General features: G+C 33.0%; 3 protein-coding genes across 7 annotated transcripts in view; 1 reads left to right on the top strand and 2 right to left on the bottom strand.

Moving 5' to 3' along the window:
• The first annotated feature begins 980 nt into the window (after positions 1-980).
• LOC128894546 (serine/threonine-protein kinase TBK1) lies at positions 981-4,341 on the top strand. The gene is made up of 4 exons (XM_054156359.1): positions 981-1,828; positions 1,977-3,150; positions 3,232-3,433; positions 3,513-4,341. Exons 1-4 carry the CDS (start codon positions 1,405-1,407, stop codon positions 3,948-3,950), a joined length of 2,238 nt encoding a protein of 745 aa, XP_054012334.1. The 5' UTR covers positions 981-1,404; the 3' UTR covers positions 3,951-4,341.
• Positions 4,257-7,628, bottom strand: LOC128894549 (protein VAC14 homolog). The gene is made up of 7 exons (XM_054156367.1): positions 7,076-7,628; positions 6,608-6,989; positions 5,968-6,541; positions 5,321-5,892; positions 5,143-5,261; positions 4,966-5,045; positions 4,257-4,909 (listed from the first exon to the last, which is right to left on the bottom strand). The coding sequence occupies exons 1-7, from the start codon at positions 7,177-7,179 to the stop codon at positions 4,611-4,613; spliced, it is 2,130 nt and encodes a 709-aa protein (XP_054012342.1). The 5' UTR covers positions 7,180-7,628; the 3' UTR covers positions 4,257-4,610.
• Positions 7,629-8,572: 944 nt separating this feature from the next.
• LOC128894548 (sodium-dependent neutral amino acid transporter B(0)AT3) overlaps positions 8,573-17,129 on the bottom strand; it is a 19,890-nt gene continuing 11,333 nt past the window's right edge. For all 5 annotated transcript variants that reach the window (XM_054156361.1, XM_054156366.1, XM_054156365.1 and 2 more), the window contains exons 13-14: positions 16,723-16,986; positions 8,573-15,773 (exon numbers count right to left, since the gene is read on the bottom strand). In XM_054156361.1, coding sequence (XP_054012336.1) covers positions 15,578-15,773; positions 16,723-16,986 — 460 coding nt within the window. In that variant the 3' untranslated portion in view covers positions 8,573-15,577. The remainder of the gene's footprint in view (positions 15,774-16,722; positions 16,987-17,129) is intronic.

Consider the following 17,129-nt stretch of genomic DNA (forward strand, 5'->3'; position numbering starts at 1 on the left):
TCGATTGGTACACTTTTAGCGTCGATAACACTGCGATGATTCAATGTCTGGTATCTTCTCTACAGTGACCCTGTGTCATCGAGTAACTTACTACGGGTTATCATTGGTATGTTTGTATAAAAGTTCAGAGAATTCTTTAGTATCTCGTCAAACATAAGGCGGAAGTAGATAGGTGAAAAGGATTTCAACTTCTTATCGTATAAACAAGAAATCGAAGCTCTTTTACATGTCTAATATTATATTAATCAGTGATTTCTAAATTTTCATTTGTACTTTCCAAATTTATAGATAAAACATTTTTGTTATATTTAAATAAAAACGAACCAACTATTCAATGATAAAAGAGAGGCGACCAGTATTAATTTTAACAAAGTTTACGCTGGCTAAATTCTCTAATCAATGTACGGAAGAGTTATTGAGCATACAAACTACTTAATAGTATCTAAAAATGCTTCTAATAAACTTGAATTTAATGAAATAAAGTAAATTCAAATTTTACGAGGGAAATTGGTGTCGTACCCTCAGGGGCTGTAGCGGTGTTTGATTGTACTCTGAGGTACCCGAGCTATACAGGGGTCACAGCGGGCCCCAACAGATGTGTGAAAGAATGTAAATGTTATATGGAAAAAAACACATATGTGTAAGACTGATGAATTGATGAATTAACCAAAAAAAGTGTATTCCGACAGGATTATGATTCAAATAAAGGAAATCAAATCAAATCAAATCAATCAATCAATTTATTTATTTGCCGCTAGATGGCTATTCATTTCAGCAAAAATACCGGGAACTCACAAGAAAAACTGTGATAGTTTAAAAGTTTATGAAGGAAGCCTATTTTTAGCTAATTAACTCGTCTCAAAAATTAAGAAATTCTTCTTTCATCTATTTATTTCTATATTTGTGCAAATATAATTAATAACATATAATGTAATAACCTAAAGTACTAAATGCCACTAAATACTCGTACAGTGTACTTCTGTACCAGTAAAAAGTGTCGTTTTTTTCCTATTTAACAACAGTTTATCCAGTGTATTATTATTTTGTTTTGTTATCTCCTTTATCCATTTACTTTTTCAACCGTGACATTACACAGAAAAAGGTAAAGGAACTTCAAGATACGTTCCTGCGTAGAATTATAAACTATAGTTTATTCGAAAGTTTTCCTGTATACTGACAAGTGTACGATAAATAGTGCTGTTGAGAACGGTGAATTAATTATTCGCATACATTTTTATGTAACGGTTATGAATTGATTTCGAATAATTATAAATAGTAGAAAGTTTAAAGATGTGCAAAACATGCAACTTATTGTGAACAGGAAATCTTTGAAACTTGGAAGGTTGTATCGTTTGTCAAAGTTTCAATAACACGAATCTTGTATGGACTGTGAAGCAGTGCAAAATGTCTTTTTTACGTGGCTCCGCAAATTTTGTTTGGTGTACGACTAGTGTTCTTGGCAAAGGTGCGACTGGTGCCGTTTTTCAAGGTGTAAATAAAAGTAATGGGGAACCTGTCGCGGTTAAGACATTCAATCAGCTGAGTCACATGCGTCCACATGACGTACAAATGCGAGAATTTGAAGTCCTTAAGAAAGTAAATCATGAAAATATTGTTCAATTGTTGGCCATCGAGGAGGAGCAAGATGGTCGTGGAACTGTTATTGTTATGGAACTTTCCACGGGGGGCAGCCTTTTCAGTATTCTAGACGATCCAGAAAATACTTACGGACTGGCAGAAAGCGAGTTCTTGTTAGTCTTGGAACATGTAACTGCTGGAATGAAACATTTACGTGATAATAATTTAATACATAGAGACTTAAAGCCAGGTACGAGAATACCTAACTTACTAACATAAATGTATTATTTCTTAAATTGCCAAGTCCTTGATCCTAAAACTTTGTATGTAAATCGAATACTACATAAGTAGAATTCTCCAAATACTTACTGTATTTCGTATTATAAATATTCTTATAGGTAACATAATGAAATTTATTGCTGATGATGGCACTACAATTTATAAGCTTACCGACTTTGGCGCTGCCAGAGAATTACAAGAAGATCAACAATTTGTATCTCTTTATGGTACAGAAGAATATTTGCACCCAGATATATATGAGCGGGCAGTTTTACGTAAACCAGTTGGGAAAATGTTTGGAGCAACTGTGGATTTGTGGTCTATAGGTGTCACATTGTATCATGTAGCTACTGGAAATTTACCATTTAGACCATTTGGTGGACGTAGGAATAAAAGGACAATGTTTTATATTACTACAAACAAAGCCTCTGGTGTTATATCAGGTGTACAAACTTCAGATAATGGACCAATTGATTGGAGCAGAGAATTACCACAAAACTGTCAATTGAGTGTTGGTTTAAAAAAAATTGTTACTCCATTATTAGCTGGTTTAATAGAAGTGGATCCTCAGAAAATATGGAGCTTTGAAAAATTTTTTGCAGAGGTTACAGACATTCTTTCCAGGAAACGTGTACATATCTTCAATGTACATAAAGGAAGTGTAATCAAAGTTTTCTTGCATCCTGAAGAAAAATTGATGGCACTTCAAGTACATATTCAAAATCAAACTGGCATTGCTCCAGATGCCCAGATACTTCTTTGTGGTGATACATTTTTGACAAACATTATCGAAGAATCTACTCCTGGGAAAGGTTACCCTAATACATCTCAAGACAAACCATTGATGTTATTTTCCAAGGAAAATAATAATGTCATTTTGCCAGTGGATGCAGAATTACCTAAATTTCCAGTGTTTGCAAATTTGGTGTCCGTAGAAAATGATGCAAGTCAAGCAAAAGTGGCTTGTTCGGTTGGATATGTGTATAAAAGAAGAATTGACAAACTGGTATTGTGTAGTAAGTTATCGCGAGATGCGATAGAAGCTTTCAGTGGACTTGTTTCAACGGAACTTACAAGATTGTTAGAGAAATGCCAGCATTCCAAAGAGTTCACAAAAGCTGTAGAAGATACAGTAATAGCAGTAGAAAGAAGTGAAAATCTTGCTCAACAAATTTCTAGAAAGTTAAATCATCAAAATAGTTTAGAAATAAAAAATTGGAAAAAGGAACTAGATACGAAGAGTAAAGAACTTCTAACTGAACTATCCCCTGCAGTAATACAGCTTCACCAGAGGTAAAAATTCACATCATCTACTTACATATAAATCATTGAACAATGATTCCTTCATTCTTAAAATCGTCATTTTAAATACAGGTATGTAAAAGAAGGTAGTTTACGCGCCGAATGGGATAATATTATTCAAGGATTATGGTGCCCATGGGCCAATAAAGCAACTCAAAAAGCAACAACGTTGGTCGATCGTTTACGGGATGGTTGGCAACATCTATTAAGAGACAGAGCCACACGCAGCCTCACGTATAATGATGAGCAATTTCATGTTCTAGAGCGAATAAAGGTATTTTGAGCGCAACGTATATAACATGCACGTGTGAGAATAGCTCAATGCAATAAAAAATATTGTTTAATTTAACCAGGTTACAGAAACAAGTCAGAGAATAAAGGATCTCCTTGAAACGTTTTGCACACCTTCAATGATAAATCATTCTGAATGTGTTGCTGACTGGTACAAAATGGCGCAAACCGTCTTCCTACAAACTCAAATTTTGGATAAAGATGTAGACAATTACGAACGTATATTAGAAACATATTCATATCGCTTATCGCACGAAAGTAAAGAACGATACGAGAACTTTTTACATTTAATAGACAGGCTACCGGGTAAATTAAAAACTATTGAAAAAACTAATTTACCTGCTCAAGAAAGTACAAAAGCATGGAAAAATATTTGCGTTGCGCAAGAAGGCATTGCAATGATTTTATATAAAAATGGACGGCTTATAGATCAGCTTAATCGTTTGTCAACGCTTGATGATTTAGAGGATACAGACGATTCCGAGTACACGTCCCTTTAGCAATTTATCTTTTAATTTATTTTTTTTTTACATTTATGAGAGGAAGACTGACAACGTTTATAGTAAAAGAAAACTGATGAACGCGAATAACGTAGAGTGTACTTTAAAGTTTTAAACGGAAGATTTCCTTCTAAACATTGCAATCATATCTTTCGTAACATTATCTATTATTTTTAGCATTACCTACAATTAGTATTTCCTTCGTGACACTTTTTTTTTAAGTGACAATATTTATTTAGACAATTTATAGGATAGAAGAAGCGTGATTCATTTTTTTCGGGATAGGTAAAAAATGTCCTATAAATATTTATGTATTGTAAATAGCGATATATTTTATGCGCGTAAGTTGTTTCTCTGTATTTGTAATATATATACAATGTTGGTAAATGTATATTGTATATTAGTTAATTTGATTAAGATAGTTAACAACGTTCAATAATATTCACAATTTTCTTCATATAATGAAAAATAAATTATTTTGTATGAAAATCATACATAATTTTGTGATAGAAAAAATGGTAAATCACAATCTTTGTTCATATAAATATGTTTACAGTAAAAACATAGTAAAAAAATTACGGATCTGTACATACACCAGTTTACCTTTATATAAATTATTATATATAATCATCTAAAGTTTAAGTTTATAAAAATGATTATTTACATATCCGTGTGATTTGTATTTTTCTCTATCAAATTTGTTAATCTTTGTTTACGTTTCTGCTCCTTATGTTGTTCTTGGATAGTGTGAAAGTGTTTCAACAATTCGGGAAAATCAAATGTATCCTTGAACGGTTTTAAATTGGGCGGAGCTTTTGATATCGAGGTTGGAGGAATAGCTGCTAAACGTTTTTGCAAAGTTGCATATGCCTCGCTTTGAGGAAGAATCATAAGAAGACCATACAAGGCGTAGACTAAGGCATCATTTTCTTCTCTTTGAAGGAGCTGTAATCTTAAATCTGAAACACATTGTGTGTAAATACGCGTATTAACAGTGATTATTTTTTCTACTTACAAGTAAATATTGGTGACTCGATTAACTGCACCAATTTGTCTATTTCTGTGAGGAACTCTACAGTAACTTCGATATTTTCACTGTATTTATTTTAGGTTAAGTAATGTTAAAAATATAGTAAATTGACGTTAAAAAAAAAAAAAAAGAAATAGGAAATTACATTACAGTAAAGGATACAATGATCTAATAATATTACAAGCATGGCCATAATGTTGTGATAGAAAACACAATGCTACAGTTGCAACAGGATTATGACACCAGGATATATATAAACATTTAAATAATTCGCAGCTTTCCTGCAATGATACACAAATCAAAATCGTATCGAATGTACAAAAAATGTAAAACTACTTACCAAAGAATCTAAGTCTTTAAGTTTGTTTCGTAAATCAAAAAGTTCCGAACTCGTTAACAATATAACATTTAATGTCTGTATCATTGTACACGCGAAATTTAAATTTGGTTCCTCCATTAATATTTTCGCTAATGTTTTATAAATATCCTCGGCACTTAACAACACGCACAATTCTCTGATAATAAAAGCCCCCCTTTCTTTTAGCAAATGCCTGTCTGTCGAAAAAAGTCTTAATAAATTCACAATAAATTTTGTGAAGTACTTGTTTTGCATTTCCGCGTTTGAGTCTTTAGTAGCTGCCTCGGGAGATTTTGAACTAATTATTTCAGCCATTACAACTAACGTTTGCTGAACAACTTCGTCGGAAGTATCACTCAAAGACTTCATCAAAATTGGGAACAAATTTTCAATATGGTTAAACATTTTATGTGGTATGTTTGTGAATAAATGATGAATCCATTTCAGAACAGCAACTTTGGTTTGTACTGACATATACATTAAGTGCTTTGTTAGCACTTCGACGACGCTAGATAAATCTACGCTTTCGGCCAAGGAGCAATTTTGACTAGTATCTGAGAAAAATGGTTTAATATTACTATTTCTTTTAAATAAACTATCACATTCTGTGGACATTTTGAGCAATGTACCTTGTAGAACTTGTGCAGTGTTTTCAGAAACATTATTTACATGTTGTGTATTCTCCATAGTTATTAATTTCATTAAGTTTATATTTACTTGTGTTGCAGTTTCCTTAATACTTTTCCTAGTATCTCCATCATATGCTAAACAGGGTAAAACTGCTATAAGAATGCCAGACATATAAGGAAGCATAAGGGGCCCTGATAATTGCACAAATTCCTTGATCCATGTAATTGCTGTTAATTGTAATAATTCATCTGTACTTTGTGCATGCGTAATTAAAATATTTATCATTCCAGGAAAATCTACTCTTCCAGGATTGGACTTTATGCTACGTAAAAATTCACCAAGAACTGTATCTGTTACTTTCTTAATTTCTGGTGTTGGATCTTCTAATATTCTAAATAAGCCATCAAGAATTTCAGGTAAAAATATGATAAAATCCATGTTAGGGACAGCATCTAAGACCGATACCCAAGCAATTACAAATTGCCTACCAAATGAATTTTTGGTATAAATACGATCTCGTAATAGTGGCATAAATCCAACTAAATCAAACAGGCCACTCTCTGTTACAATATCCTGAAATTATACTTCAAAGAAATACCTTCATTATACATTTCTTTGTATTCCATAAATATTAATTACCTTCATAAGTCTATCAAGTAACTCTGTAGCATTTTTTACGCTTTGTTCTGAATCGCATGCTAATTTACTGAGTGCTGCAAAAATATCTGTAAATTGTGGCAATACAGCACCCCTTGCTACTTTTACCACGTTATACAAACTCTCACAAGCATAGTATCTTACATGTAAATCAGAATCACTGAAACATGCTAGAATAGGGTGAATCAGATCTTCTATATATTGACCAGTGTCTTTTCCCAGGCCTACTGCTATTGCCGCCAGGCCAATTAAACCACCCTTTCGTGTATGTGGATTTTGCGAAGTGGCTAAATCTTGACCCAGCACTTTTAAGAGTCGTTTAATTTGTACAGTATTATTGTGTGCAGCAAACTCCTTTACCATCCTAGAACAATATGTACAAGAATAAATAGCGAATACGATACAGTTAACAGTGAGAAAAAAATCAGTAAACAATATATATAACCTTACTTTTCTATTTCTAGAGCAGCTGCCTTCCGTTTTTCGTAAAGTTTATCATTAAGGGATCGTACACAAGCAGCACTGAGCGGTGCATAATCTCTTTCAGACATCATTTTTCAATGTCACGTTTTAAGTTGAAAATATGATATGTTAGGGCTGTACAGCCGAAAGTGACAGCTGAACCGATCTCAAATTATCACCTTGTATCCACTTGTATCTGCTGGTATCAGCACTATTGGCGCATGCGTCTTATCACGTCAAAAGATAAGTAGAAGAGACGTAGAGGCCAAGTGAAACCAAGTAGATATGAGAACAGATCTGATATTCAAAGAAAATATAAAACGTTTTGACTATTGAAATTATTATACTTTTGGGGAGACTCGAAAGATAGAAAAGAAGAGTGTTATATGGTATAGGAGTGACAGTATCTTTATTTGGAGACATTCCTAATGCGATTCTTATTAGTTGTACACGCGTGAATGATCTACATGATCGACATTCAACTCTCGATCTACATTAAACTAGTTATAATAGCGACATATACTTTAAAATACAATAGCAATTATTTTATTAATTCTCAAAAAATTGTATACGTAACGCTTAAAATTTTTTTCTTTCCACGCGAAATCTTGAATCAAACTATCACTAGTATTATCTTTACTACTATTTCTCGATGATTATTGATAAATTGACAACCATGACAATTGAATTGTATTAAAAATAAATGCTCCAAACAGTTATAAAATAAATCCTTCTTTTTTAAACTTTTAAACTATAACAGTGTTTGCTAAAGTCTGAACGTCTTGAATTATAATTATTTTAATATTTTGATTTATTGATAAATATTTCAATAAAGCAATATTGTAAAAAACTATTCATTTTAAAAAATTTTAATTACAAGCTTCTTTGGCATTATAAATTATTGTTCCTCTTATAATTCTACTAGTCTTTTATAAACTTTTAAATTATCACAGTTTCTCTTGCGAGTTCCCGGTATTTTCGCTCAAATGAAAAGCCATCTAGCGACGAAGAAACCGAACTAATTTTCGGAGTTTGATCAGCGCCTCTATCGGGAAAACGCTCAAGTTTGTCGTCGAATAGCTGAAGCTATCACTGCTAGATGGCGTTATTTCCATGGTTCTTACCGACATGGTGATAACGTACCGACCGGTGATGGTAAATAACATGGAAGTAGCGCCATCTTCCAGTAAAAGAAGGAACTATTCGAGGACAAACTTGAGCGTTTTCCCGATAGAGGCGCTGATCACACTCCGAAAATAGTTCGATTGTTCACCGCTAGGTAGCGACACCAATTTCTCGCGGGAAATTTGAATTTCTTTTATTTAATTACAATTTATTAGAAGGTATCGATACTATCGAGTAATTTTTATGCTTATTAGTGTTTTTATGAGTAGTATTTATTTTAATTAATAAAATAAGGTTAATCAAATATTTTGACTAATGAAACAAGGACAATGAGGATAATAAAATTAATGCAATAACAAATCCGTATTCACGCACGGTATTTATTTTAACATTCAACTGACAACAATATATATATTTACAGCTTTACGTATACGTAATATCAGTGTATATATACTCATTTTAATTTCTTATTTATTTTATTGCGCAAGCTACATCGACGTTTTGGCTACCTGGTACGATGTATTGTTAATAAAATTTCGTTAATAACGCGAATCATCTTTGGAAACTAATGTTACAGCCTACACTCTCGTGTCCCTTCGGATACACAACCTTTTTATTTCACATTTAATTGTATCTTAAGTATGGATGGACACACGACTTCGTACATGTTTATCGAACTTGATAAGTTTTGCTTTAGTCTACACAGTTCGTTGGGTATAAATTATTACAAGCTTTCAAAATACAACGTAATTTTTTAAGATGATTGTTAAGAGGAATAAAGGAGGAATTCTAAATTTTTGTTAAATGGAAGGTGATATTTCTTTTTTATTATTCGCATAGCTCTTATAAAACTGACTGACATCGAAGAAAAAATATGGGGCCACCTATGGTCCTTAACATTTTCTCCAAAAAGTTTGCTTTCACAATGAAAGATTAGCTCCTCTGTATTCTTTAGTTATAAGAAAAATAACATCGAAATTTTCAATAGTTTCGAAGAAAAAATAAAAAAAAAAATATATATATACATGTCGAATTGAGTAACTTCCTCCTTTTCGAAGTCGGTTAAAAACAGCTTGTAATAGTTTATACGGGACACATCGTGTAAAAGAAAACAACGAACGGAAGCAACAACGTCGAAAATTAAGGAAATCCGCTATAAAAGTTGATGTTTACCGTTTTATTGTTGATCGAGCACCTAACAGTACTCTAATGATATTGATATATTTCATTGACACCGTACGTTCGCTCTACTGATATCGACGAGAAGTAACACCATCTGCTGAAACCAGAGATGGGTAAAATTTTATTCGGATAATAACGAGTGATAGAAACGCCCTACCGAGATTTATTGGTAACCTTTGTTCGATCAAATATTTTTACTCTGATAAGCTTTTTATTCATCGAGAAACATAATTTCGTTTTACCAATTCAGATTGGACTTTCTATCGAGCGAACTACAAATCGAAAGTTGTTCATTTTTTTGTTTGTTATTCGAAATTTGTATCTAGATGAGAATTTTGCCCATCTCTGGCTGAACCCTCGTGCGGACGCGAACAAATTCTAAATTACACACGAGTCAAAGTGCGGGTATATGTATAAAGTGCGATGCAGTGACTTATTGTCGGTTTTTATTCGAAAATGAAGGTAAAGAAAGCAAAACGATGTTAACATTCTAAATTATCGTCACGTTTGGCTGCATTGTTCGTTATACTCAACGTTTGCGTCGTTCGCTTCACTTATTTGCACTATTTAGGCCAGGGTTTCTCAAATTCGGCCGTGTAAGCTTTCAATGGAATAAAAACAAATAAAAATACTTGCCATAATATTTTTATCTTTTTACGGAAGTTTTGTAACCTCATTAATTCTTTATGAATTCAATTTAAGGAAACTAATATTATGTAGTATCTTGGATACAGTAAATTGTATTAAATAAATTTCTAAGAAGGCCCTTGTCAGTTCACTAAATTTTGTTTATGTTTATTTACGTGCACTGTTTTAGTAAACGTAGAAAAAGTTTAAAGTATGAAACTATTTAAGGGGGTATCCTGAATTAGAAGGTTTTAGGAAAGCGGTTTTTCGTGAATTTTTTTTAGGATGGAAAGAAATAATTAATTCTATCGAACTTTTTATCCCATTTTCATACATATTTGAGTAGTCTGTAGAAATTTTTTCCACAAGAAATATTGAAATTGAGTCGACTGTTACGCACATTTGTAGAACACCTCACAATTAAAACCTCCTATCGGCGGGAAAGATGCAGGTCGTAATTTTGGTTTGGCACAAAAAATAAAGAAATTTTCATTTTCATACATGTCTCTCCTATGTGAACTAAAAAAATTCGTACAAAAAGAATTTTAAACAACTTTTTTATCAAGTTAACGTGATGTTTTTCACCCAAAGAACTCGTTCTTTTTTTCAAGCTTGCAGTAATTTCCCATTTCACCATTTTTGCGGGTTTTTCTTAGTTCACATAGAAGAAAAATGTATGAAAATGAAAATTTCTTTTGGTTTTTTTTGTGTCAAACCAAAATTATATTTAGTTTTTTACTAAAAGGAGGTTTTAATTGCGAGGTGTTCTATAAATGTGCGTCACAGTCGACTCAATTGCGATATTTCTTGTTGAAAAAGTTTGTACAGACTACTCAAATATGTATGAAAATAGGATAAAAAGTTTGATAAAATTAATTATTTCTTTCCAGCCTAAACAAATTCACGAAAAACCGATTTTTTTAGACCTTCTAATTCAGGATACCCCCCTAAATTAAACGAAAGTTGTCAAAATTTAAGAAGGACGAATTTAATCTTACTTTAACACAGAGTTTGAGAAACCCTAAATTAGGCCAATGGATGACACTAAAGGGTTCCATGTAATTGATCGTTGAGATATCGAGGAAGACACGAATAAATACAGATTAACGATTAAACAACTTTAGCACACTGTATTTACCAACGCAGCCTTTCAAAGGCTTGAGCTCTCGATATCGGTATGAAAAATGAAAATCCATTAGAGCGGATTATTGTCTGACATTTGCGTACACCTATCCTACGATTTACACGGAAAATTTCACAGCGCAGAAATTCCTCGCGAAGTTATTTAATCAACTTCATTATTTCAACGTAAAATAAAGTGATGAAATACAATAAAATATCACGAAATAGCAAATATATAATGCTATACTTTTTCGTAATTTTTATTTTAGTTTGTATACATAGATATGGCCATCTATTTTCCCTTTTTTTATTTGAAAATGTAAAGATTCAATCGCATTGCAAAAATGCTGGAAGAGTCATAGTCGTTCAGTAGTAACTAACTATTAATTATGTTTTACACTCTTAATTTCCATTTTACGTTTCATGCTAGTAACACACGATCAGTACTAAAAAATAATTATACAAATACGTGCACAGCATATATTTCCGTTTCTAACAATTTGAATATAGAAAATTAGTTACTTTGGAATCCGTGTAAATTGGAGACTAGGCGTGCGTCGTACTAGACGCTTACGAAACGTACATACATATCGTCGTGAAAGAAACATTTGTACTATTCATCGTAAAGGATATTCTTCATGTTTCACGCGGCAGGTTCTCGACTCGCAGTTATTGTCATTTTTCGGTTTAAAAGACACTTCAACAATTATTTACAGCTCGTCTACTTTATACGAATAATCATAATATGCGAGTATAAGTAAATCACTAATCGATTAGGAGCAACATAATTATTGTCGGGGCCGTTATTCGACTCAATAAAGGGTTCTTAACAATTATTATCATTAACGATTGTGTGTATATATATTTATATATTATATATATATATATATAAATATATATATATATATATATATTTATATAGTATTATAATTTTGTATTAAATCACCCTTAAGTTATTATAGTTTAGCACCTTCTTGTTAAATAAAGAAACGGCCTATGTGAATGTGTGTCTTGTACCAAAAAGAATGTGCGTGTCTATAAGTCGATCGAAAAAACGGGGCTAAATCTCTCGTTCTTAGTGGAAACCGATAGGACACCTATTATTGATTATTAAAGTGCGAGTTCTACGATACCATCTCGTCCAAGCTTTGGTTAGAATCCTTTCGGAATTATGAGAGATACGTGATCAACAATTCGTTAGAAAGAGTTAAGACCCATACCCAAAAGCGCGCATATAAAATAGTGAGATCCGAAGTACAAATAGACGTGATCTGAGCGCATCTTCGCTACTGCTCTAGTCTCCGCTATTAAACGTTTCTTTCATCGAAGGAATAGATGCAGTTTACCCTTCCCCGTACTGCGCCAATTTATTTCTGTTTTAACGACAAGCATTAAGAATTTTTTGTCACGCTTCGTTGATACTCTTGTTTTTAACAACAGACACGTTAAATGGTTTCACATTTTTATCATTTTTTTTTTTCCACGATTCATCGTGTAATGTTTATCTAAAAAATATCCTATCTTACATGCGCGATTACAAATATACCGTCATTAAAAAACGTAAATTACAACATAACGTATAAAATATATGTATATATTATTGTACACTCGAACGTACGAAAATATCAGAACGAAATTGCTCTATTCCTTCGATTCGACGCTCTCGATTCTCATAGGCCTCTGTGAATGTATGTGCAAGAAGTGCAGTGCAAACGTTTTTTTTTTTTTTCGATCTTATTGTCGTATATTCCCATCGTCAATTAATCCCAATGAATTGAATCGCATTATTGTCGCGTTACACGTTCCCTTCACTCCGCGAGTCTTAAGAAATTTGTTTATTGTCCTTATAGATTAGAATGCTCGTCCACGAGCGTCGCGTTAAAATTTGCAAATAAATTTCACGCGTTTGATATATCGTTTCTTTTGATATGCGTTCGCCTCGTCTCCCTTCTTCGATCGTTAATTACTTTCGACACGATCAAGCTACCTGTCCATCGAGCGTTCTGCTTTTCTCTCCGAAAAGGACAAACGTATCGTCGATTGGAAAGAAAGGCTATAAATTCGACAAGTGAGATATGTGAAGGTTTCTCGACGAAATAATCGGTATCTCTAGAAAAACGGATGACCTTTGAAGTATCAGGGGTCGCTAAATACTAAAATACATCACACGTGATCGCTCCTTGAAAAGGGATCTTGATATGATTCTCGATCGCATTATTTTTACTCGTGTCGGTGTTTGATCGTTAAAAAATTCTCACGCAATTTGTATAATACTAATTCGAATAATTGCGAATTCAAGCAAACAGAGAAATCGTTCGTTAAAGGAGAATTCTTTCTTTTCCAGTGGCGTGTTATTCCGTAGACAAAACCAGTCATCTATGGTCCTAAGCAAAGGGATCCCAAAAATCAATGCTGCAAACATTTATTACTGTTATTTATATGCAATATACGAAAAATAGATTTCCTTGTTCAATGGCAGTTTGAATGAAAAATGTCTTTTTTTTAAATAACGTTATGACGATTTAGAGATACTCTTTAGACGTTTCAATACATGTTTTCCTTTTGTTTGTCTGCAGTACTATGAGCAAACATACGAAGATGTTTTATTAGATTAAGCAAAAATTAATTCAATGTTATGTAAATGCGAGAGAGTATCGATGCATACAGTAAGCATTATCTGTGTGTCATTTGTTTCTTCCGTCTTCACTTGTTCTATCAAGCTCTTGTGTGTAACCGCCATATCACGTTGCACTATTATAACTGCAATAAACCTTTATAGTGTTTTCACCTTAAAAGCTGCATCCCATTATTATCAGCCTGTTATTCTCATCTCTTACCTCACTTACTGGTTTCTAACAGTAAATGAATTACTGTATGAAACTATCTGAGTATCGAGTATTGTGGCGTTTAAGTGAATTTTACTTAAGAATTTAATTTGTTAGCAATTTTGAAGTAAAAGTCACTTGTTAGACATGAGCTACAATACTCTGTATGTAGACAATTTTAAACACTAATTTTATTTACGTAGATTTATATTCATTTTGTTTAATCTCACGAAACACCTCTGCATCCTTTCACAGGTGTACGAAGAAGAAAGAAAATATATATTGAAATATCTGAAGAGAACATAAAAGAGTTTCGTATTTAATAAAATTGATATGTTACTAAAAAGAATGGCACTAAATTTCCTGTAAATATTACTTAACCAATTTGTCTTTGTTTGCTATTTCTAATAAAATTAGATTTATGATGCTCCTAATTTGCATATCATCTTGGGACCCACGCACAACGCGCCACTGTGAGTAAGATCTTACTAAATTGAACATAAATGTAACGATTTCGAAACATCCTTTTCACGGCCATTGGACGGCTCCTACTCTAATCTTACATCTCACATTATTTGCGATCGCTAAGCGGTAAAAGTGTCTCGTTTCTAATCTTAACATTATCCTATTTTCTTTTATTATTTTTTCTTTTTTAATGATCTGCGATCTGTCGCAAGGTTTTCACTTGCCTTTAACGAATACGTATTGCAAATGAGATGACGTGTCGCGTGTTAAATAATTAGAACATATATGATACATCTCGTGAATGGTATTTATGACTACGGTTCAATATCTAGAGCATTATTCGCTATAAATGTTAATGTTACTAGCGTTTAGAGCGTTTATAATTTATGATGAGCTTTCTGATCTTTGTTGAAATAAATGAAACTCAAATGTTTTTACATTTCCCAATTTATACGTTGATATTTACGTTTCTCGATCACCGTTCATTTTGTCTGCTTTTATAGCATTTCAAAAGTTTCATATTCTAATAATATAAAATTTCTTTAAATACCATTAAATGCTCGAGATGTACCGCATATATTTTCGCAAGCGAAGAAACTGCAAGTGTAACTCAAAGACACAAAACGTTGCATCTTCGCGTAGATAGAACTTTCAATTTCCTATTTATCTCTATCGTCCACGTTCGTTTTCCCACGCATCATCAGGAATCGCGTAATTCGAGCTTCTCGAGTTAATATTGACATGCGTACGCGTCATCGAATGATTCAGAGACTCGTAAAACAGCGGGAAATCAGGTTTGAAAATCGAATAGCAACCGTTTACGTTCGAAACCAGTATCTTCTCTCTGTGAATGTGTTTCAAATTAGTTGCTTTAAAAAGGAAACAATAATTTAGAAGAAAAGAATTTGGCAATGCTACGATGAAATTGTATATCGAATTATATAAACGTCGTTTTCAGGGTAATTGACACGATATATCATTGCAGCATCCTTTGAAAGCAAAACGAAAAGTGTTGAGAATCGACTTTGAATCGCAATGAGAAGTGTGTCTGAATACTTGAAACGCTGAAAAATAATAATGCTGTTGTTAGGTCTGTAAACCACTCAAACACATATTATCCCAACGGGAGCGACGATGACCATTCCTAGGTGAGATCCTCGTCGTCGTCGCTGGGACCACCGGTTGGACAACAGAGTCCCTCGGATCCGTCGCTTCTTATGCAGAATAATAATGTCTCGGCAGGGGTAACTTCGTGCGGTACGATTCCATGAAACTCTTTCAAATCGGCCGCTGGGAACCAGGCCTTCTCGTTATCTTCGATTATCAGTATCCCGAAGAGTCTAAATTGGGGATTAATAATGATTTATGTAATTTAATTTTCGTTAATTTATACTAGATCGAAAGAAAAATATTTCGGAGCGATAGCATTTGCAACGTACTTTTCGTAATATTTAACTTTCGTTAATTTATACTAGATCGAAAGAAAAATATTTCAGAGCGATAGCACTTGCAATGTACTTTTCGTAATATTTAATCTAATGATTTATGTAAAGTAAACATTTCTATGTGGGGTTACTTAATATTATAGGTGGGTTTAACTCTCTACTGGCTGATCACTTTACTCTTACTCCAAAAAAAAAGGAAATAGAGTGAAATGAATTATATTTATTAGGAGGTATAATAAAAGGAATTTTTCTTATTCGATTTCGTCTTCGAGAGAAAATTATGAAATAGCTAATAAACAATGATGATCCTTAGAAGGCCACGGTGTGTTTGAAGTAAAGATTGATAGTAATTAAATTGAGTCAATGAATTATTAATAGAATAATAATCTTGGTAACCTATGGCCGCTTCAAAATAATTCTTTCAAAAATTCATTGTTGTTATTCATATACAATGTACAAACCATTTTAGTAAGTTTCTTTATTCGAAGAACTTAGTACAAGCAAATATGTAGCATCACAAATCAAGCATTAAATATCCCAGAGATGATTAAACATCCTTATTCCAAATATAGCATTAAAAATATTTTCTAGATCAAGTTTAGACGCCTGTGTTATAATTGAATTACTGTTACAAGCTAGATACTACTTTCGTTTACTGCTGCTTGATTTGTTTTCTCAACGAAATAAGAATGAATTTAAAAATGTCCTTTTAGAATATTTTCTTCTCATAAATTCCACTGTATTTTGCTCATAAATGGACAGAAATGAATGCAACATTCCATTTTTATAGCAGAATGTGTTGAAGAGTTAGTATGAGTAGTATAGTATCGAACTGAAGCTTTACCTGCATATGGCAACCGTTGGAATCCAAAGAACAGACGCCAGAATGAGAATACCGATGAGAACCAACGACCACATCGGCCATTCCTGTCTTTCCGTGACGCCTTTGCTGGCGATCCAAGCTGGATACCCACTTCCATCGACCATGATCTCCACGATGGAGGCGATTAAAATACTCAGCATAGCCAACGGGCTGAGGTATTTCCAACAAATTAGCCAATAAAGGCCTGGACGGTTACCGGTCATCAGTTCAATATCATCCGCGAATCTAAGCAGATTTAATTATAGCGTTTACGATTTATTGAAGCTTTTCTGATCCTTGCTAAAATAACCGAAACTCAAATATTTTCACCTTACTCAATTTCTACGAAGACATTTATGTTTCTCGGTTAGGATTCATTTTGTTTCATA

Source organism: Hylaeus anthracinus, unplaced genomic scaffold (assembly GCF_026225885.1).
Source record: "Hylaeus anthracinus isolate JK02 unplaced genomic scaffold, UHH_iyHylAnth1.0_haploid 4, whole genome shotgun sequence".
Taxonomy (NCBI): domain Eukaryota; kingdom Metazoa; phylum Arthropoda; class Insecta; order Hymenoptera; family Colletidae; genus Hylaeus; species Hylaeus anthracinus.

Excerpts from the sequence above, each read along its gene's own strand:
- LOC128894546 (XM_054156359.1), top strand. The coding sequence starts at position 1,405 with ATGTCTTTTTTACGTGGCTCCGCAAATTTTGTTTGGTGTACGACTAGT. Across the intron at positions 1,829-1,976 it reads ACATAGAGACTTAAAGCCAG|GTAACATAATGAAATTTATT; the intron begins GTACGAGAATAC and ends ATATTCTTATAG. Across the intron at positions 3,151-3,231 it reads GTAATACAGCTTCACCAGAG|GTATGTAAAAGAAGGTAGTT; the intron begins GTAAAAATTCAC and ends TTTTAAATACAG.
- LOC128894549 (XM_054156367.1), bottom strand. The coding sequence starts at position 7,179 with ATGATGTCTGAAAGAGATTATGCACCGCTCAGTGCTGCTTGTGTACGA. Across the intron at positions 5,893-5,967 it reads CACTGCACAAGTTCTACAAG|ATACTAGTCAAAATTGCTCC; the intron begins GTACATTGCTCA and ends CATTTTTCTCAG. Across the intron at positions 5,046-5,142 it reads TGTAATATTATTAGATCATT|TGAAAATATCGAAGTTACTG; the intron begins GTATCCTTTACT and ends AAATAAATACAG.